Consider the following 22,126-nt stretch of genomic DNA (forward strand, 5'->3'; position numbering starts at 1 on the left):
GTAAAAAATCTCTACAAGGAGAACTATGAAACAGTGCTCAAAGAAATCAGAGATGACATAAACAAATGGCAAAACATTCCATGCTCATAGATACGAAGAATCAATAGCATTAAAATGACCATACTGCCTGGGGCAATTTATAGATTCACTGCTATTCCTATCAAGTTACCAATGACATTCTTCACAGAAGCAGGAAAAACTATTTTAAAATTTATATGGAACCAAGAAAGAGCCCAAATAGCCAAGGCAATCCTAAACAAAAAGAACAAAGTGGGAGCCATCATGCTACTTGACTTCAAACTATACTACAAGGCTACAGTAACCAAAACAGCATGGTACTGTTATAAAAACAGGTACATAGACCAATGTAACAACAGAGAGCCCAGAAATGGGGCCCCATACCTACAACCATCTGATCATTGACAAAGGTGACAAGAACAAGCAACAGAGAAAGGACGCCCTTATTCAAAAAACGGTGCTAGGATAATTGGCTAGCCATATGCTGGAGATTGAAACTGCGCCCCTTCCTTACACCTTAGCCATTTTTTTCACATTTAATTATCCTTTTATTGTCATTTCTTTTCTTCTTTTTTATTCTTTTAAGTTCTGGGATACAAGTGCAAAACATGTAGGTTACATAGGTATGCAAGTGCCATGGTGGTTTGCTACATTTATCAACACGCCATCTAGGTTGTAAGCCCTGCATGCATTAGCTATTTGTCCTAATGCTCTCCCTCTCTTCGCCCCGACCCTCCAACTGGCCCCCGTGTGTGTTGTTCCCCTCCCCATGTCCATGTGTTCTTATTGTTCAACTCTCCACTGATGAGTGAGAACATGCATACCTTAGCCATTTTTATGCTGGTCATGTTTGCCCTTCAACAGGGGATATTTGATTAGAGTTTCCCTAAAGCAGTGATGTTCAACATAATAGCCACTACCCATATGTGGCTAATGAGCATTTGAAATATACCTAGTCTGAACTGAGATGTACTATAAGTATAAAATATGCACCCCATATGGAAGAACAAATGTTAAAATATAAAGTATCTCATTAATAATTTTTATATTGATTTCATGTTGAAATAGTATTTTTGACATTTTGGGTTAAATAAAATATATTACTAAAATTAATTCCATCTTTTTCTTTTTACTTTTTAAAAATGTTGCTATTAGAACATTTAAAATTACATTTAAGGTTCACAGTATATTTCTTTTGGATGGCACTACCCTAGAGGTTGAAACATGGCTCTGAATTAATTTCAAACAAGTTGCTGGTGGTGAATAAATATTTTTTGATGGCTGTAAAACAGGGTAGTTATAACTTTTATAACTTCATGAGCAGACTTAAAAGACAGACATTTACTTCTCAGCTTTAGAATAAAGGAGGTATTCTCAGCAGGGTTTCTATAGACCCTAGATTTGCTGAAAAGTATTAAATGGGTATAAACTAGGTGCTCCAGGGAAATGCCAATATATTTCCTGAGACAGAACTGGGATGGAGAATTTTTTGTTACAGCCTGGAGTAAATTAGAAGGCAGCTGGAAGGAGCCTTCAAATTCAAAGAAATGAAATGTTCCTTTCACAAATTAAAATAAAAAAGCTGGCCCAGATGTTTGCTTATGACATGCTCACACATCTTTTTGCTTCTGCCAGATCATGTTATTTGTGCCAGATGTGAGAAGTTTCCAGAGAAGACAGGCATATTTGTTAAAAAGCCAGGCTTGCTCTGTGTGAAGCATTAACTTTAAAAGGTGGAAGGGAAATTTTTTACTAGTGCAGTTTTAAAACACCACTCATGAAAGCAGCACTTGCGCAGAGTGCTTTTGTGCATTCGAGATGCTTGTCTGTCGACTTTACTGTGACCTCCCTTCACCCTGCTCCAGGGTTTGCACACAAGCTTGACAAAAGGGTAACAAGTAATGGTTGGTGCCCTGAGCACCTCTTCATCCTTTTTCAACAGCATAGGGGCTATATCCATGGCCCCAGAAGGTCACACTTTCTCACCTCCTCCCACAGTGCCCACCCAAAAGCTGAACCCTTGCCTTTGCTGTATATTAAAAGGGCTCCCAACAAATTATTCCCAGGTGTAGGGTCATAAAGCAGGCTGTAGTTTTTCAGTCAAAAACCTATACAAATAAATCATATACATGCTGAATAATACTTTACAAAAAGCAAACATAGATTATAAACATTTAAGGTAAAAAAATATACTGCAAATTTTATAGGATGGCCAAAAATGTACAAGGAGACCGACGTACTAAAATATACATGTGCAGCAAACACAAATACAATTCCATCACCACAGATTTGACCTAACACTAACATGTTAGCAAAAATAAAGAGTGAACATTTAATAATAGTTCTTCTTGCCTTCTTAAAACTTAGAAGGGAGATGATTTGGATATCCTACTTCTCTGTAAAAGACTTTTCAAGGAAGTCTGAAATAATACCTTCTAATTCCTCTCAATACATACTTCCTAATTTTTTTTTCTTTTTCTGGAGACAGAGTCTCACTGTGTCGCCAGGCTGCAGTGCAGTGGCATGATCTTGGCTCACTGCAACCTCCATCTCCCGGGTTCAAGCAATACTCTTGCCTCAGCCTCCCGAGTAGCTGGGACTACAGGCGCATGCCACCATGCCCGGGTAGTTTTTTTTTTTTTTTTTGTATTTTAGTAGAGACGGGGTTTCACCACGTTGCCCAGGCTGGTCTCAAACTCCTGAGCTCAGACAATCCACCCACCTTGGCCTCCCAAAGTGCTGGGATTACAGGTGTGAGCCACTGCACCTGGCCATATTTCCTAATTTTTATTATATGGCCCACATGTAACTATGTTTACAGTGATTTGTAACAACAGACTCAGTAGTATATAATTTATAGATGAAAATTCAAAAAATCATGAATATCTCACAAAATGTTGGTCCCATTTCTACTTGTGTTTCTCCAGTGGCAGAACTCAAGTCCTCCTGAAGAAGCTGATTCCACTTTTATGTTTGTTAGCATGTTTCTCCTTTCCCTGAGTTTTGGGCTGTTTTCCTATATCTTTACACTTACGTGTCCTAATTCCTTCTAGGAAACCAAAGGACAATGCAAATCCTTCTTCCTTATGACGGCTCCTTCATGTCCACAGGGAGCTCTAATGTTCAGGTTCTCTAGAGAACAAGAATCTGAGAAAGTTGAAGGAACTGTCTTCACTCTTGTGTGCAGAGGTGTTGAAGCATTTTAAGAACTACTTAATTTTTCACAAAGATAAATATCTCTCATCAGACTATATTTAAATACAGACATAAATACGCCTTATTGAAAAGGATCACGCGGTTCATGTAGAGAAAGTCTCTCCGTCACAAGTAATGTTTTTGTTCAATGTTAGTGTAGTGCACCAGGCTACAATAAATTCAAATAAGTAATCATCCTTACATGTGCATACAACTTCTTCTTGAAGGCTACCCTTTGTGTTGCTCGCTCACACATGATCTGCAAAGCACGTTCCGCCAAACCTACTGTTCTCATACAGTGGTGGATTCTGCCAGGTCCAAGGCGGCCTTGGGAAATTTCAAATCCCCTACCTTCACCTGGGAAGAAAGGGGAAATAAAGCGGGAATGTGAAAATGGCCCAGCCCATTCCTTTTGTTATTTATACAAATCCTGGGAAAGTGATGAGCTGCCCTTAATAAAAATGGCTTTCTGGTGAAAAAAAGTCAGTTCTATAATAAGGTTCACTATGAATTCATGGGAATTTTGATTTCTATGTTTTTGAAACCACCACCATTAAACATTTCAAATTTAAGAACTGTCTCTTAAGTATATACTATGCATAAGCTATTTTATTAGTGCTGCAATAGATACAAATTTGGAATAACACATAGTCCCTATACTAGGAGTTTAGAATCCAGAAGAGTGGGCAAGGGTAAGGGATATAGAGAGAAACAAAGAAAGGCAAAGGAGGAAGAGATTTTCTGTTCATCATTATAACCTTAGGGCCTGGCAGGTATCAGGGGCTTGGTGAATGGATGGGATGAACACAAAAACATTCCTGGAAGAGGTAGTATTCTAGATGTTCTTTGAAAGGGATATAGGATACTAATAAGCAAGAGGATGGCATATAGTGTTTGAAGTTATTTATGCTTCTAACTTATATCTAAGACTTGAATTCATAAAGTACTGAGCTTTCCTTAAAACAAATAGAGGCCTACAGATCATGTTCTAGGAGAAAGTGTGTTGCTCTGAATTGCATAATTTTCATACTAAGTTATCCTTTCAATTGACGTGATATACAAAACCACATCCAGCACTTAAATAAAACCTCACCATTCCATGTAAGAAAATCCACCAAATAGAAAACTTTCCCTTGACAAATGGAGTAAACAAGAAGGGAAAGTATTAGGTTGGTGCAAAAGTAATTGTGGCTTTTGCCAAAAACCGCAATTACCTTGGTGCAAAAGTTATTGTGGTTTTTGAACTGCAATTACTTTTGCACCAACCTAATATCTAAATCAAGGTAGACTCCAGGTCTAAATCTGGAAAGACTTATCTTTTCCAGATTTAGAGCTGAAAATATTAATATACAATACTGAAGAATCATTTCCAAATTCAACTCACCTAGTATTAGATTTGTGGCAGGAACTCGCACTTGATTAAAATGGATCTCAAAATGTCCTCCATGAAAATTATCTATAAAATAGAAAATAAAATTTTAAAGAGCAAAAGGAGTTACTAGAGAAGAGTCACATATACTTAATCTGCTGAAATATAATTACTTGAAGAAAATAGGATTTCAAAGATCCATATGGCATGAACATTCCAAAGTAAGCCTCAGCCCTGAACCCCCAGGACCCAGCAGCCCACAAAACTCATCAACTGTTCAAGAAGAGAAACTCTTTGATCCAAACGTTTTCTAATTCATTCTCTGAAGTACAATTTCAGAGAGCTAGGAAAAAGGAAGACTAGGCTCCATAGCTACAGCCAGAGTATTTTGTTTGTTTTATTATTGCTGCTTCTTTGAAATATTTTACATATGGGGTTCCAAAATATTTGCATGGAAAAAAGTTTCAATGTTTCAAAAATTAAAAATGAGCAACGTAATCCAAGTTTCTAATTTTATCATTGTGGAAACCAACGCCTAAAGATGAGAAGGATCTGCTTGAGGGGAAAGAGCAGGCTTGGCATTAGTGATGATACAGAAAATGGACAGGTTTACTCCCAGTCTACACTTGTTCCACTGTGTGTTCGTCTCTTGAAAACACTGGCATTTGAATCACTGAGGCCAGGAACACGTTCACATTTTATCTTTGCATTACCCCTTCTCCCCGCCAAGTTCTAGAGATAATCTCATGTTAACGCTACTCCCTTTTCCTGTCAGAAGAGACAATAATCAGCCTTCTCCTCACTGTTTCTTTTGGCCTTGGACACAGGGAGTTGGAGAGGTGCTAGTAAAATTTTCATACTGAATATTCAAATGTAGCCTCTGCAATGGAAACTATCTGCAGTTCAACGATATTATAAATGCATTTTTGGTATCTTTGAGGCTGTTTCTCTGCAACCCAATAATTTCCTACATGCAATTTTCTCCAGCAAGCTTGCTCATCCCATCTTGCCACCTATGCTTACCCTGTGGTACACCCTACAGCTGCATCTTACTGATAAGTGATTCTATAAAACTGCAAGTCTTATATCTGCTGCTTGAACATATTCATTAGTCATATTCAATGATAAAAAGAAAGCCAGGGGCCGGGCCCAGTGGCTCATGCCTATAATCCCAGCACTTTGGGAGGCTGAGGAGGGTGGATTACCTGAGGTCAGGAATTCGAGACCAGCCCGGCCAACATGGTGAAACCCCATCTCTACTAAAAATACAAAAATTAGCTGGACGTGGTGGCTAAGCAAATACTTGCTAAGAGAGTGATCTTAGCAAATATTTATTGGACACAATGAACACGTGCCACGGTAGATGGCAGGAAACAAATGGATCTTTGCTTCTTAGAAATCCCACCCAAGGGCAGAGGAAGGAAGAGTTTTGCACTCAAGTCAAAAACTAATTGCTTTTTAACAGTTCTTGTAAGTTGATTAAGAGGGCTAAAATTGGAGACAAAAACAATTTTATTGTGGATTATCTGTGCATTAATCCATTTTTATGAATGACAGAGAGAAGACTGGTAGAGTTGCTCTTCCTTAAATAGAATCTGCCCTTTCCCAAAAAGTAAACAAAATGAGGTAGAATGCTATACTATTTCTTTTTATTGGCTCTACTCTGAACTCCACCAGCAATTTTATTAAGACAGTTGTCAGAGACAAAGGAATATCTAAGAATCTATCTCATGCATTAAAATACTATTGCCTTCAATGTTACTGCATATTCTAGCTTTTCTGCTTGCTAATGCATGGTCATATTTATCGAATACCTACCTATGTAGCCAAAAACTGACAAAGGCCTTATTATTTCTACTCCAGGTGTGTTCATGGGAACAAGAATCATGCTGTGCTGTTTGTGTCTAGTCAAAAGAAAAATCATGTTAGAAAAAGTTTGCAAAGGAGAAAAACAAAACCGATAATAAGCAGAGTCACAACTGTCTTTTTGATGTTTTCATGTAATCATGCAAGCAGTGATGACTGGAATGGGAACTGTGTAAAAGACGTACACCAACATAGTCTGATGCAGGCTGTGATCTGGAACCAAAACAATGATTTGAAAATAAATGAGTTGTTTGATTGAGGCTTCTCACTGCTCAACAATGGTAACTGGAAACTTATATAATTAAACATTTCAAGACTATTGCCTTTGATCTAAACATTTAATCACTTCATTACACAGGTCTGAAAACATTTAGGTCTGATAATTTAATCCAAACAGCTTTGATAATTTAGCAACACTTTCTAATACTGAAAATTCCACAGTCAAGAATGTTCAGCAATACTCCCTAAAATGTTTTCCAAATACACCTGTTAGAAAATACTTGTGAAATACAAATATATGACATTTACTCTCATATTTTATATTATGATTTGTGAGTCCAAACAGTGAATTTTAAGTAAATTACATAGATAGGAGGAAATATTGACTCATTCCTACACAAGTTTCTCAATCAGAATTGTATAATTACCTGGAGACAGAAGTATTTTGAGTTCTTCCCAAAACAATTGCGATTTTGCACTTGGGATTCCCAGCTCCTAAAACCAAGGGGAACACAAGCAGATTATAAAAGGAAATTTCTAGTTTGACATTTCACCTTGAAGGTTCTAATCCTTCCCACTTTACCTATGGCAGAAAACAAATAGGGAGAACATTCTTGATTCATTAAGATAATAATTCTTTTGTAACGCTACATATCATCCAAGAAAAATGATTAGGCAAGGACAAGAATGGACTCCATCCATGAAAGCTGCTACACAAAAATAACCAGAAGTGAAAGCAGCATGAAAAAGTTGACACCTCTCCCATTGACACCATTTCAGACATCAGCATGCTAAAAAGGCTGAGAAATTTTGTATGTCTAATATAATATTTTATATGTCAACATATATGAGGCTGTGATCCTACTTCCAATAAGCCTGGTTCTCATTTATTAATTTCTTAAGGGTCAAATTTTAAAAATATTTTTTCATTTTAATGCAAAATTTTATTTTATCACAGTCCAGGGGTCTGTGGCAATTGCCTACAAGGGTCTTTTTGCAAAAAGTACTTTTCATGTTTACTAGTAAGTCTAAGCATCTAGTCCCTTGGGGAAACTACCAATTAACTAGATTTTCAGTTACAAGGCCACACAGAACTGGATCAGATTAAGTTAAACACATCTGTACAAAGTCTCAAACAAATGATCGGATTCTTTTTTCTCATTTATTATAAAAAGAGTTTTGAGGAGACTTGAAATCATATAAAGATTTAAGGAGAAATGTTAGGAATTACGTCAAATAGTTGAATATTATTATAAAATTCCAGGATTTAAAAGGATAAACTCCGTGGAACATATTAAAGGACACTGCAGGGATATAATCAGTGAAATTCAGACTGTGGGAAATTTATAAGACAACTAATCCAATTTCTTCAACAATTAAATTGCAATAAAAAGAAAAAAGAGAGAGCAGTAGCTTGTAAGAACAAAAGAGAGAGACTTAAAAGGCCTATCAACCAACAGCAATTTTTAGACCTTACTTAGATCCTAATTCAATCAAACAAAATAAAAAGTATTAATGGTAATTATTAAGCAATTAGAAATGTGAATAGTTATTGGATAGGTAATGATATTAAGTAATTTTAGGTGTGCTAATGGTATTGTGGTTATATTTTTTAAAAAGCCCTTACAGAGATATATACTAAAATATTTGTGAAGGAAATTATGTGATGTCTGAGATTTATTTCAAAATATTATGGGGAGAAGATGGGGAGAAGTTAATAAGAGATAAAACCTCACCAAGCTACCCTTTCTTTTCTCTTAAGTGTGAATAGAAAACAAAGAATCTGTAATATATAAAAAGAACCTGCAATATTAAAGAGAATGGCCAAAAATGTAAGAGACTCTTAAAGCCAAAACATGAAGTCTAACATCAGAGTAAAAGGAGTCAAATAAAGGGAAAACAGAGAAGAACAAAGGGAATAATTTATTGAAGAAATGTGTAGAAGAAAATTTTCTAGAAGGGAAGAAAAACATCTTCAGATTGAAAAAGCCATTGACTATCAAGAAGAATCTATTAAATGCTTGTAACATTTCAAAACGACGAAGGGGAAATCTTAAAAGGTTTCAGAGAGAATAAAACAAGCCAACTAAAAGGAATGAGGATTAGTCTGGCATCAGACTTCTCAACAAGGGATGCCAGATGAAAATGAATCGTTCAACTTAGAATTCTATACTTGTCCAAACTATCAATTTATGTAATAGCAGAACAAATATATATTCAGATATGTAAGGTCTCAGAGAATTTAACTATTTTTCTCAAAAAAATTAAGAATATACTCGAGCAAAATAAGGGAGTAAATCAAGAAAAAGGAAGTCCTAGAATCCAAAAGATACTGGATCCCAGGAAAGTATTATCTGAAAATCCTAGGATAATTGCATCAAAGTATGCCTAAAGGGTAATCAGTCCAGATTGGAAAATAAATACTGAAGTCTTTTAAGAGAGAGGTCTCCAGAAAAGAAAGTCAATAGAAGTAAAGGTGCAATCTAGAGATGTGTGTGTATGTAAGGGGAAGGAGATATTATAAAAGCAAATAATGCAAATAAAGAGACAAGGCAATTAGAAACTCCAGGAAAACAATGTTGAAATGCACAACTGTGGGTCCAAATATAAAATAATGTGACATCAATTTAATATATAGTATATAAGAAAAGGATTCTAATTGACCTTAATTCTAGAAACATTCCTTAGAATGGCCCAGGTGATTTTATATTGCATCAGTTACAGAAGGACACAAAATCTAACACACTACTTAGGCCAGTATCAAACAATATTTACATGGTCCTCTAAGCTAAGTGCTACATATTGGTTTTCAAAGTTTATAGTCATCCTGTAGTCAACTACAATTGTGGCTGCAAGACAGAACATAAATATTACTAATCCTGACAATGTGAAAGTATAAGCTATAGCTGATACAAGTTACAACAAGAAAGGGAGGGATAAACAGTGTAGAAAGGGTTAAGAGTATACATATTCTTATATTAAAGCAGAGTTTGAATAGAATCTGTGAAATGAGGATGCAGAGAACTTTAACAATTATTTGAGGTTTAAAAAATAATAAAAATGTAATAAGATAAATACATTTAGAAAGAGCAGAGAGAGTTATGAGACAAATGAGCGAAACTGTCATTATTCAAATTGGGGAGTCAATGGATACTGTCTAAAATGAATAAATTAAGAAAAAGAAAAAATATTTTATCCACAATTATAATGGACACCAGAGAACTAAAAACAGAAACTGTTAAAAAAAAAAAAAAAAGTTTTCTCTAGGGCATGATGTTGGGATGTGGAGACAGGAAACAATGCTCTTAGATATTTTTTCCTTTGTTACTACTTCTAACTGGATAATAATAATGACTTTAAAAACATTAAAGAAAAAATCCATCTTGTAAACAAATCTGGATCCCCAAGTAGGACACTGAGAGGCTTGCTGAGTGAACTACAATGTTTTATTTTTCTTTCCGAATTTCCTTTTAATCTGAATATCTAATCTGAGGGCTGTGAAGGAGTCATTTCCCCACTTTTGTGTAATACATAACTCCAGAAATCCTACATGCACACTCTGCCTGATAAAATGCTAAAACTGATTTTTTAAAAACCACCTAAAATAGATATTATCTGAGAAAGGGAGGGAAGGAGAGGAAGGCAGTGTGCCTAAAATGGGTGACTCTGTTCATCTCCAGGCTGGTGGCAGAATGAGGAGACACCTTAAACCGACTTAGAACTTGAATCATAAGCCTGCTTTCTCCACAGTCACAGTCTCAGAACTCTAAGAACATACAATCATATATACATATAAATGATTTTATCTATGACTAAAAAGGAAGAGAGAGGACTCTTAACTGGAACAGGAATTTTTTTAAAAACATGCATTAAATTGACCAAGAGATGTCCCACTGCAATCAGATAACAAATATGTTGGGCAAAATTATCTCTCCCATTTTTCCCCCAAATATATGACTTATTGTCTATATTACATCTGAGATAGAAAAATCATTTTCTCTACCCTTCTGGGCATTTGCTCCACAATCTTATTAAATAAAATAAGAAATTATTATACTGAAAATAAATTAATTTTTCACTAAAAGAAAAATACAAGCATTTTCATAAATACAAGTTAAACAATATAATGTTTTTCAAGTAGAACACTTTATCATGCATCAAAAAGTCTATAATAGGCTGGGCGCGGTGGATCACGCTTGTAATCCCAACGCTTTGGGAAGACGAGGTGGGAGGATCACCTGAGGCCAGGAGTTCGAGACCAGCCTGGCCAACATGGCAAAACCCCATCTTTACTAAAAATACAAAAAATTAGCCAGGCGTGGTGGCAGGCGCCTGTAATCCCAGCTACTTGGCAGGCTGAGGCAGGAGAATTGCCTGAACCTGGGAGGCAGAGGCTGCAGTGAGCTGAGATCGCGCCACTGTACTCCAGCCTGGGCAACAAGAGCGAAACTCCATCTCAAAAAAAAAAAAAAAAAAAAAAAAAATCTCTAGTATGTGCACTGACATTAGATGATAAAGACCCTTAATTCAGGTTAAACACATTTATTTTACACCAATCAAAAATAATTAGCAGTTTTAGAATTTTTAGAGTTTATTCTTCTTTCAAATGCAAATCTCTCCCTCTTGCCTCTTCTGGAACTCTACACATATTTTAGAACTAAATGGTCCCTAGGATTGTTCATTTCTTTATATCTTTTCTTCATATTGGATAATTTCTATTGTCTATCTTCAAGTTCATTAATTATTTCCTCTGTTATCTCCATTATGTTATTAAGCCCAGTCAGTGAATTTCTTTTCACATATTTTACCTTTAAGTTCTGATATTTCTACTTGGTTATTTTCTATGTTTTCTATTTCTCTTCTGATATTTCTTATCGTTTTATTTTTCTTGACCTCAATAAGCACATTTATAATAGCTGCCTTAAGTCCTTGTCTGATGATTCCAACATCTGAATCATCAGAATCATCAGAATCATCATCTGAATCATTTGGGTGTTGGCCTTTCCCCTTGAAAATGGGTCATGTTTTCATTATTCTTCATTGGTTGAGCAATTTTAGATTGTATTCTGGACATTGTGTTTTTTTTTTTTTGTTTTGAAACTCTGGATTCTGTCATATTCCTCCACAGAATGTTGATGGTTTTGTTTTGACAGGCAATTAACTCAGGTAGAGTAAAACTGCAGAGTGTATCACAATTCAGGTGGAAATCAAATTTCAGCGTAGTTCTTACTATTTAGCGCAAGGTGCTTTGAGGTTGCCCTGTGCATCACTTTCATTCAGGAGTTAGCCAGATACCCAAGCAAAGTTTCCACATGAAAGCTGGAGCTCCCCTTTTCTGGCGTTTTCCTTTCTAGGAATACCCACCTCATTTCCCAGCAGTGATGGCTGCCCTAGACACTCTCCTCTGGTTTCTCAGGACACAGAGATCTGAGTTTTCCAAAGAAGATTTAGCTTTCCTGTTCCACACTTTTTCCTCAGGCTAAAGTCTAAAAATGAAAAACTCACCCTATGCCCATCTCACTTTCCAAAATTTGACTCCCCTACAAAATTGGCTTTTGTTCACTCCCCTGAGAATTTCAGGCAGGCAGGTATGTATGTATGCATGCATGCATGCATGCATGCATGTATTTTGTAGCTTTTTAGTTGTTATCTGTGGGAAGGTTAATCTTAAGTACTTACTCCACCAGACTGGCAATAGAACTCCTCCAGAGTTCTTACCTTTAAACTTTGCCAAAAACCAGGTCTTCACTTACCCAGTGTTACAATTTCTTATACATTCATTAACATTTGAATACAAATCTACATTTTTATTCATGACAAATACATTAGTTTTATTTATCAGCTGAAATTTGAGAAATGCAATGCTCACTTCAAAATGATCACATAAGCAGAATTAGAAATCTTAGAAGCTCTAAAATTTCAAAACTAATAAAACCAAGAGCTTAAAATTCTAATCTCCTTCATTATTCCATACTATAACATATGTAAAGTATAGTTAAGACTGAAATGCAATGCCTTTAAAACTGTTGCTTATAATTTAGATTCCTTCAAATTTAATGGAACCTATGTTTTAATCAGTTCAGAAAGGACCATCCTCATTTGTACTAATGAGAAAAGATCCCCCATTCACATATTTCAAAGTTAAGTTTTAAAAATCTCAAATGTCATATTCTTCACAGTAACTCTATTTGGCTTTCCTAATTTATCCAAACATCTAAATTTTCAAATTGTTTACCATTGTTTATATTTACAAGAACATGTCCTTTTGATTTTTATAGATGTTAACAGGTAAAGAAACTGTTATGGTCTGAATGTATGTGTCCCTCCCTAGAAGTCATGTGTTGGAATTCTAACTCCCAAGCTGCCAGTGATGAGGTCCCAAAGGAGGTGATTAAGTGATTAAAATGGAATTAGTGTCTTTATCAAAGAGGCCTGAGTGAGCTTAGTCACCTTTTCCACTATATGAGGACAGAACAAGAAGGTGCCATCTATGAACCGGAATGCAGGCCCTCACCAGGCACCAACTCTACTGGTGCCTTGTTCTCGGACTTTTCAGCCTCTAGAACCATGAGAAATACATCTCTGTGGTTTAGAAGTTACCTAATTATTGGTGTTGTATAATAGTGGCCTGAATGGACTATGACAAAATTCCACTAATCTGAGGACCAACCCAAAGAATATTAACAAACCTTCTTTAATCATTAAAGATTTAATGATTTAATGGCAGATGATTTAATGGCAGATGACAATACTTACCTTCCATTGTGGATATTACCTGAATGACTTATCTGGAAATGCTCAGTTGGGGGAATCTTTTATCCCTGGCTATGCAATAATAAGGAATCATGCTTTGATTCTTAGTTAGAAATTAAAGAGGAAGAATCATTTACAGAGTGTTCGCTTCTAATTTTTCAACTGAATATTTTTCTACTTGGGGCTGTCTTTGAGGTTTTAGTTGTAGGAAGCCTTGGCCAGTGCCTCTCTAGACGCCTACAGGCTGAAGGATCAAAGCTACTTGCCTCACATAAGCATTGTGTGGGCATACTCCTTGGTAGACATACTTCTGAAAATCAGATTAGGACATAACATGATTTGAGGTTCATTTTCATTAGAAATATTTTCTTAAAAAAAAACCCAAACTTGTATTTTAGGTCCAGGGGTAAATGTGAAGGTTTGTTACATAGGTGAACTTGTGTCACTAGGGTTAGTTGCACGGATTATTTCACCACCCAGGTATTAAACCCAGTACTCAATAGTTATCTTTTCTGCTCCTTTCCCTCCTCCCACCCTCCATGCTCAAGTAGACCTCTGTGTCTGTTGTTTCCTTCTTTGTGTTCATAAGCTCTTGTCATTTAGCTCCCACTTATAAGTGAGAATATGTGGTAATTGGCTTTCTGTTCTTGTGTTAGTTTGCTAAGGATAATAGCCTCCAGCTCCATCCATGTTCCTGCAAAATACATGATCTCATTCTTTTTAATGACTGCATAGTATTCCATGGTGTATATGTACCACATTTTCTTTATCCAATCTGTCATTGATGGGCATTTAGGTTGATTCCATGTCTTTGCTATTGTGAATAGTGCTGCAATGAACATTCGCATGCATGTGTCTTTATGGTAGAATAATTTCTATTCCTTTGGGTATATACCCAGCAATGGGATTGCTGGGTTGAATGGTAGTTCTGGTTTTTTCTTTTTGTTTTCGGATTTTTTTGAGACAGTCTCACTGCGTTGCCAAAGCTGGAGTACAGTGGCGCGATCTCAGCTCACTGCAATCTCCCTGCTCCCAGGTTCAAGTGATTCTCGTGCCTTGGCCTCCTGAGTAGCTGGGATTACAGGCATGTGCCACCATGCTTGGCTAATTTTTGCATTTTGGGGTTTTGCCATGTTGGCCAGGCTGGTCTCGAACTCCTGGCCTCAACTGATTCTCCCACCTCAGCCTCCGAAAGTGTTGGGATTACAAGCAGGAGCCACCGTGCCCAGCCAGTAGTTCTATATTTAGCTCTCTGGGCAATCTCCATACTGCTTTCCACAATGGTTGAACTAATTTACACTCCCACCAACAGTGTATTAAGTGTTCCTTTTTTTCTACAATCTCATCAGCATCTGTTATTTTTTGACTTTTTATTAATAGCCATCCTGATTGGTGTGAGATGGTATCTCATTGTGATTTAGATTTGCATTTCTCGAATGATCAGTGATATTGAGCTTTCCTTCATATTTTGTTGGCTGCATACATATCTTCCTTTGAAAAATTTCTGTTCATGTCGTTTGCCCACTTTTTAATGGGATTGTTTTTCTCTTGTAAATTTGTTCAAGTTCCTTATAGATGCTGGATATTAGACCTTTGTCAGATACATAGTTTGTGTTTGGGTGAGGGAGAAAGGACAAGATGGAGGAAGGTGAACAAGAAGGCACAATCCATGTTGCTTCCGGGTTCTTCCTCACCAACTTTCCTGCGCGCAGGAAAATGCAGCCCACGCCCGGGAAGATGCAGATCAACCGAGCATGCGCCAGGTGACGTCAATCTGAAGAGATCGAAACTTTCCCGGCCATGCCTACGGAGATGCCCCTATCACGCCCTTATCCCGCCCACTGCCCTCCCCCTTCCAGTACCAATGCATAAAAGTCTGCCGCCAGCAGGAGCCGGTGTGACTTCTTCGGCCCCCGCATTTGTGGACCGGAGAACATCACCCGAGAGCGCCGGCGCGACTTCCCTGGCCCCCCACACCTGAGGACCAGAGAACTTCGCCCGAGAGTGTGTGCATATTTGCAATAAAAGACTGCCACTTTCTTATGTACTTTGGCCTCATGTTTAATTACTTAGCTCTCCTAAATTGTTACATTAAATTAAATTAAAACGGTGCCGAAACCCGACCCAGGAGGAGACCCTTCCTCAACATCCCCTAGGGGTCTAACGAACCTCCTCCACAGCGAACCGGCTCCCAACCCAACCAGCCACGAACACCGAACAAGTGTTCCAGCTTTCCACTGGTGCCGCTCTGAGAATTTCTTCTTCGGTGAGTACTCCCCTTTGTTAACCATCTCCGTCCGTTTCCATGTCCTTGGCCTAGAGTCGTACGTACGCCCAAGGATGTAGCCACCCTGTGGCGCAGTGAGGTCTTCAACTCGGAGACGTCCATCTTGAAGTTCCTCAATTCTCCATTAGTAGCTCCGGGAGCCCCCGGTCTCCAGCAGCGGCAAAGGACGCTTTGCCACTGCATGAGGTCGGTTTCCATTTCTGGTGGTTAAACAATGGGAACCTCACAATCGAAAATCCCTATGAACACCCCTTTAGGGTGTCTCCTCCAAAACTTGGAAGCCTTACATTTAGCTCAAGATTTAAAACGAAAGCGGCTAATTTTCCTCTCCACTGTGGCATGCCAAAAACCCGGGAGGAGACCCCTCCTCAGGGCCCCCTAAGGTCCGAGGAGCCTCCTCCTTCCACGCTGCGGACGGACCAGGACCTAGACATCGCTTTCCACACCTCCAAGTCTCCTAGGGGTGAGTATCTCTTGCCTCCCTCTCATACTCCTCGGCCAGAAGTCCTGCGCAGGCCCAAGGTTTTTTGGTCACCAGGTGACCCACAGGAGAGTTCCCAAAGGTAGAGACGTCTGCCCAAAGGAACTCCATTCCAGTCCATGTGAGACCCATCCAGGACGGAGACGTCCACCTGGAGGTAATCTCCATTCCGGCTCCAGGAGCCTCCCGGTCTCTAGTGGCTCCAAAGGACGCTTTGTAGCCAGGTAGAGTTCGGTTTCCGCCTATAGGTGAGAGAAAGGCAATGGGAAATCCCCAATCCAAAATACCTAGAGATACCCCTTTAGGGTGTCTTCTAACTAATCTCAAAACTTTACAATTAGAGCAAGATCTTAAACGAAAGCGACTGATTTTACTCTCCACTGTGGCGTGGCCACAATATAAATTAGACGACCAGTCTCAACGGCCGCCTGAAGGCACCTTAGACTGTAACATTTTAATTAGATCTCTCTAATTTCTGCCAGAGGCTCGGAAAGTGGTCAGAAATAATCTATGTTCAAGGCTTTTAGGACTTGCGCTCTCGCCCAGACCTGTGCGCCCAGTGTTAAATGGCCCAGGTCTTGTTAGCCTAAACCCCTAAACCCGGCCCTTGGCCCCCACCTCAGCAACTGAGGAGGACTCCACCTCCATTTCAGATGGGGCCGATGGCAACCTCCCTCCCGACTTTCCAACCGCCCTCCCTATGGACTTCCTACCGCCCCTCCCGACACTCCTCCCTCAGCCACTCCTCTTACCTCTCCCATTTCCGTCCACACTCGCTCCAAGACCGCAGTAGCGGCCCCCATTAGTCAGCCCTCTACCAGTCAGCCTGCCCCAACCCCCTCTACCAGTCAGCCTGTCTGGTCAGTCTGTTCCAACCTCCCCTGCTAGTTTGTTGGCCCCCCCACCAGAAGTTGCCGGAGCCGAAGGCGTGGTTGGAGTCCACGTCCCCTTTTCCCTGGCTGACCTTTCCAAAATTGAAGAACGACTTGGCGACTTCTCAGCCAACCCCACTTAATATTCCAAAGAGTTTCGAAACTTAGGCCAGAGCATATAACCTTACCTGGCATGACTTACATGTCATTCTTACTTCCACTCTTAACCCAGAGGAAAGAGAGTGCATTCTCACAGCCACCAGGCAACATGCAGATCAATGGCATTTATCCGACACCACCGTCCTGTTAGGAGAGATGGCTGTCCCGTCCATAGAACCAGATTGAGATTACCAACCACAGCAGCCTGGCCGCCGTAGGAAGGACATTATGATTCAATGTCTCTTAGCCGGTATGCAGGCAGCCTCTAACAAAGTGGTCAATTTTGGTACATTAAAGGAAATTATCCAACACCTAGATGAGAACCCGGCTTCCTTCCTAAATCGCCTTACAGAGGCACTGGCCCAATTTACCCAGCTAGCCCACTTCCCCAGCCGGGGCAGCTGTCCTAGCCTCCTATTTTATTTCCCAGTCAGCCTCAGATATTCGAAAAAAGCAAAAAAAGGTTGAAGATGGGCCTCAGACTCCCATACAGGAAAATTGGCCTTCAAAGTTTTTAACTCCAGAGAGGAAGCAGCTGAGGCCGCAGAGCTAGACAAGGAGAAAAGAAGGGCTGTGCTTCAGGCGCAAGCTCTAGTGGCTGCCCTCCAACCAGCGTTGCCCACTCTGCCAGCAGGGAAGACACAGGGCAAGTCTCCCAAGGGCTCCTGCTATAAATGCGGAGACCCAGGACACTAGGCAAACCAGTGTCCCCAGGCCAAGCCAGCCACTCCGTCTCGTCCATGCCTTAAGTGTGGCACAACTGGGCATTAGGCAAAACAGTGTCCAAATCCTCGCCTGCCTACCACGCCGTGCCCAACCTGCCAACAGGAAGGACACTGGAAGTCTGATTGCCCCACCAGCAGGGCAGGCATTGCGCCTCAACGTGGTGCCTCTCCTCAAGGGTCGGAAGGCTCCTTCCAGCTCCTACACCTGGACAACGACTGACGGTGCCCACACTTGGAGACCCCTGTCACCCTCGCCGAGCCTAGGGTAACTCTACAGGTAGCGGGTAAGCCAATTTCTTTTCTCGTCAATACGGAGGCTACCTATTCTGTTTTACAATTATATTCTGTTTTGTCAACCTATGGAGGTCCTAGCCAGCCATCCACTATCTCAGTAGTTAGGGTAGACGGTAAACCATCTAACCCTCACCAGACCCCAATGTTAAGTTACTGCCCAGACTATACATGCTTTGCCCACTCTTTCCTCATCATGCCCTCTTGTCCCACCCCCCTCTTGGGACGAGACATCTTAACCTAACTCAAAACATCTATTCCCCTTCCTTTTCTCCAGGTGACCAGGTTCTACTCAAGGATCAACAACCTCCTCAAATTTTCCCGCTTCCTCACCATTCTTCATCTTAACTGACTTTTCCCTCATAAACCCCATAGACACCCTCCTTCCCGACCCATCCCCCAACCAGTGGGTTTCCCAACTTTTTACTCTCATAGAAGACCTAGCTTGGCAGGGTGCCCTTTATGATTTCCTAATTCCCATACTAATCCTCTGCCTTGCCTTATATTTTGCTCCCATTTTAATAAAATTTCTCCGAGCCAGGGTCCAAGAGATCACCCCAGTCACCTTCAACCAAATGCTCCTGCATCCCTACACCCAACTGCCAACCTCAGACCCTAACTACGCCCCCTAACAGCAGGAAGCAGCCAGACAGACAACAGCACCCCAAATTCTTATAATCAATAAGAGGTTGGACTGTTTGGGTGAGGGAGAAAGGACAAGATGGAGGAAGGTGAACAAGAAGGCACAATCCATGTTGCTTCCGGGTTCTTCCTCACCAACTTTCCCACGCGCGGGAAAATGCAGCCCACGCCTGGGAAGATGCAGATCAACCGAGCATGCGCCAGGTGACGTCAATCTGAAGAGATTGAAACTTTCCCGGCCACGCCTACAGAGACGCCCCTATCACACCCTTATCCCGCCCACTGCCCTCCCCCTTCCAGTACCAATGCATAAAAGTCTGCCGCCAGCAGGAGCCGGTGTGACTTCTTCGGCCCCCACATTTGTGGACCGGAGAACATCACCTGAGAGCGCCAGCGTGACTTCCCTGGCCCCCCACACCTGAGGACCAGAGAACCTCGCCCGAGAGTGTGTGCATATTTGCAATAAAAGACTGCCACTTTCTTACGTACTTTGGCCTCATGTTTAATTACTTAGCTCTCCTAAATTAAGTTACATTAAATTAAATTAAAACAGTTTGCAAATATTTTCTTCCATTCTGTAGGTTGTCTGCTCACTCTGCTGATAGTTTCTTTTGCTGTGCAGAAGCTCTTAAATTTAATTAGATCTTACTTGTCAATTTTTGCTTTTGCTGTGATTGCCTTTGGTGTCTTTGTCATGAACTCTTTGCCCATCCCTATGTCTAGGACAGTATTGCCTAAGTCATCTTTGTAGAGGACTACGTGCTTGCAAATGAGATGTTCCAGATGAGTCCTGCTCTTGCAAATGAAGCAGGGTGTTCCCGATAAGTCCTGCTCTTGCAAATGAAGCAGGGTGTTCCTTCCCTGTAAACAGGGAGGACAAAGGAGCCAGCTGCAAACAGCAGACCCTGGGGGCTTGTTTATGTGTAAACATCTTGAAAATCCAGAAAGTCAGGGAAAGGTCAGAAAAACAACAATGTGTCTTGTGACTTGGCAACATTCCACAAACAACTGTATAAAATAAAGCAGAGCACGCCATTCGAGGCGGCTGCCATGTTTGTCTTGTCTTGTGTTGTCTTGTGTGTTCATTCCTTTGTTTAGGAAACACGCAGACCCCAACACATCTTCCAGGGTTTTTAATAGTTTTGGGTTTTACATTTAAGTCTCTAATTCATTTTGAATTAACTTTTGTCTATGTTGTAAGGTAGGAGTCCAGCTTCAATCTTCTGCATATGGGATAACTAACTGCTAGCTAGTTATCCCAGCACCATCTATAGAATAGGGAGTCTTTTCCCCATTGCTTGTTTTTGTCAGCCCTGTCGAAGATCAGATGGTCATAGGTGAGCAGCCTTACTTCTGGGCTCTCTGTTCTGTTCCATTGGTCTATGTGCCCATTCTCAGAGATATTTTTCTTTCTCTACTTTCCATTCTAGCAATCAAGAACACTTGGGTAAATCTTTCAAGGTTTCACTGATGCTAGATATCCAGCATCAGTGAGTTGAAGTAAAATCTTCTATTTCCTTTGAACCCTGGTCTAAAGCCCTCTTTTTCTAATATTCTGAATATGTAATTTTTTATCTAATACTTCCCAATATTACTTCTTACCTCATTCTTTCTATCATTTAAAAATGCTGGCCGGGCATGATGACTCATATCTGTAATCCCAAAAGGGAAGCTGAAGCAGGAGGATCCCTTGAGCCCAAGCGTTTGAAACCAGCCCAGGCAACCTAGCGAGACCTCGTCTATATAAAAAAATTTAAAAATTAGCCAAGCATGGTGCAGCATGCCTGTAGTCCCAGCTACTTGGGATGTTGAGGTGGGAGGATTGCTTGATCCCTGGGAAGTCAAGGTTGCAGTGAGCCGTGATCATGCCCCTGCATTCTAGCCTGGGCAACAGAGTGAGACCTTGTCTCAAAACAAAGCAAACAAACAAAAATGTTGCCACAGCCTTACATAAATGCCCAATAGATTTCAGATACCAGGTAAATATTGAAGAAACTCAAGAAGCAAGGCAAATAATTATTTGATTCTGTCTTCCTCAATCTTATATGGAGAACAATTAATATTCTTAAAAATACAATTTTTAAGTTGGATGTCTTTTGTGATCATTAAGTAGAGGAAGTAAGGGTGAATGCATAGTTTGTAGAATTTGAAATATTTGTATTTAACAATGATGTTTCAGAAAAAGGAGAAAAACCCTTCTCAAAGATATCATCTCCCCTTAGCTATAAGCAGAATTTGGCAAGTGCAGCAGTTGAAACAACCTTCTTTTATAGAGAGTTTTGCTTGTTTGTGTCATTTTAGTTAATGAACAGGATACCCAATGTCATAAATAAAATATATTAAAGGAAATCTGAATAGACTAGAGAACATTTAAACACATATGCTGTGTCACAGGCCTTCATGAATGAAAATGGATGGCCTAGATAAAGTAATTTTGTTTTTAATCCAGACACTATGGTATTTCAAGGCTCTTCAAGTGCCAGGATTAAGTCAGGCTGAAAATTACATCTCCCTGATGTTAGTTGGTGATTTTTAATTTCTTAGGCTTTTATCCACAAAATCATTTTCAAACAAAAGGAGATATGATAGGTGGATAAAAAAACATGACCTTTGAGTAAAGTGTGGTTTGTAACAATTAAGAAAGTGATGTAAACAATTACATACCATGAAGCACAGATAGCTATCCACAAATTCTCAAGGCTGTTTCTTCTACCAACATTGAATTTCTGAGGTGGAACAATTGAACTTCATTTGGTTTTAGCTTTAATACTGACAATTCAAATTGGAGTAAGTATTATTTTGCAATAAAATTTCCCTTATAAGAAAAAAGATGTTTATTGTACAATCCCACAGTTAAAGAAAAAAAATCCCATGTGTTCTCTTAGAGTGTGTATCTTTAACAGGGAAATCTTCAAAATTCACTGAATCTATCTCTAGGTTTACATCTAAATAATAAGAATTAAGTAATAATGTTACAGGCTGCTGCTATTATGTTGTTACTATAGAATATGGTTAGATCAAAATAAATCCCAAATAGATCAGAGTTTAAAATTTTAAAAAATCAAGACATAAAAAACTAGAAGAAAAATAATATAATATTTATCAAATCTCTGGGTGAGAAAGGATTTTAAAACTTAAAAATGATAAATGAATCAAAATCAAAAGATAAAGATCAACTGGTTTGTCCATATAAAACTGTTGTACATTAGAAAATAAAATTAAAAAGCAAAAAAATTGGGGGGAAAATAT

The 22,126-nt window shown here is 39.4% G+C and overlaps 1 protein-coding gene across 1 annotated transcript in view; it reads right to left on the minus strand.

Annotated features, from left to right (window-relative positions):
- Positions 1-22,126, minus strand: part of ACAD11 (acyl-CoA dehydrogenase family member 11) — a 97,979-nt gene that overhangs the window by 14,127 nt on the left and 61,726 nt on the right. Inside the window, exons 14-17 of the mRNA XM_050779595.1 lie at positions 7,096-7,162; positions 6,401-6,486; positions 4,598-4,669; positions 3,416-3,570 (exon numbers count right to left, since the gene is read on the minus strand). Of these exons, the coding sequence (XP_050635552.1) occupies positions 3,416-3,570; positions 4,598-4,669; positions 6,401-6,486; positions 7,096-7,162 (380 nt within the window). The remainder of the gene's footprint in view (positions 1-3,415; positions 3,571-4,597; positions 4,670-6,400; positions 6,487-7,095; positions 7,163-22,126) is intronic.

The sequence above is a fragment of the Macaca thibetana genome, chromosome 2, assembly GCF_024542745.1.
Source record: "Macaca thibetana thibetana isolate TM-01 chromosome 2, ASM2454274v1, whole genome shotgun sequence".
NCBI classification, from domain to species: Eukaryota; Metazoa; Chordata; class Mammalia; order Primates; family Cercopithecidae; genus Macaca; species Macaca thibetana.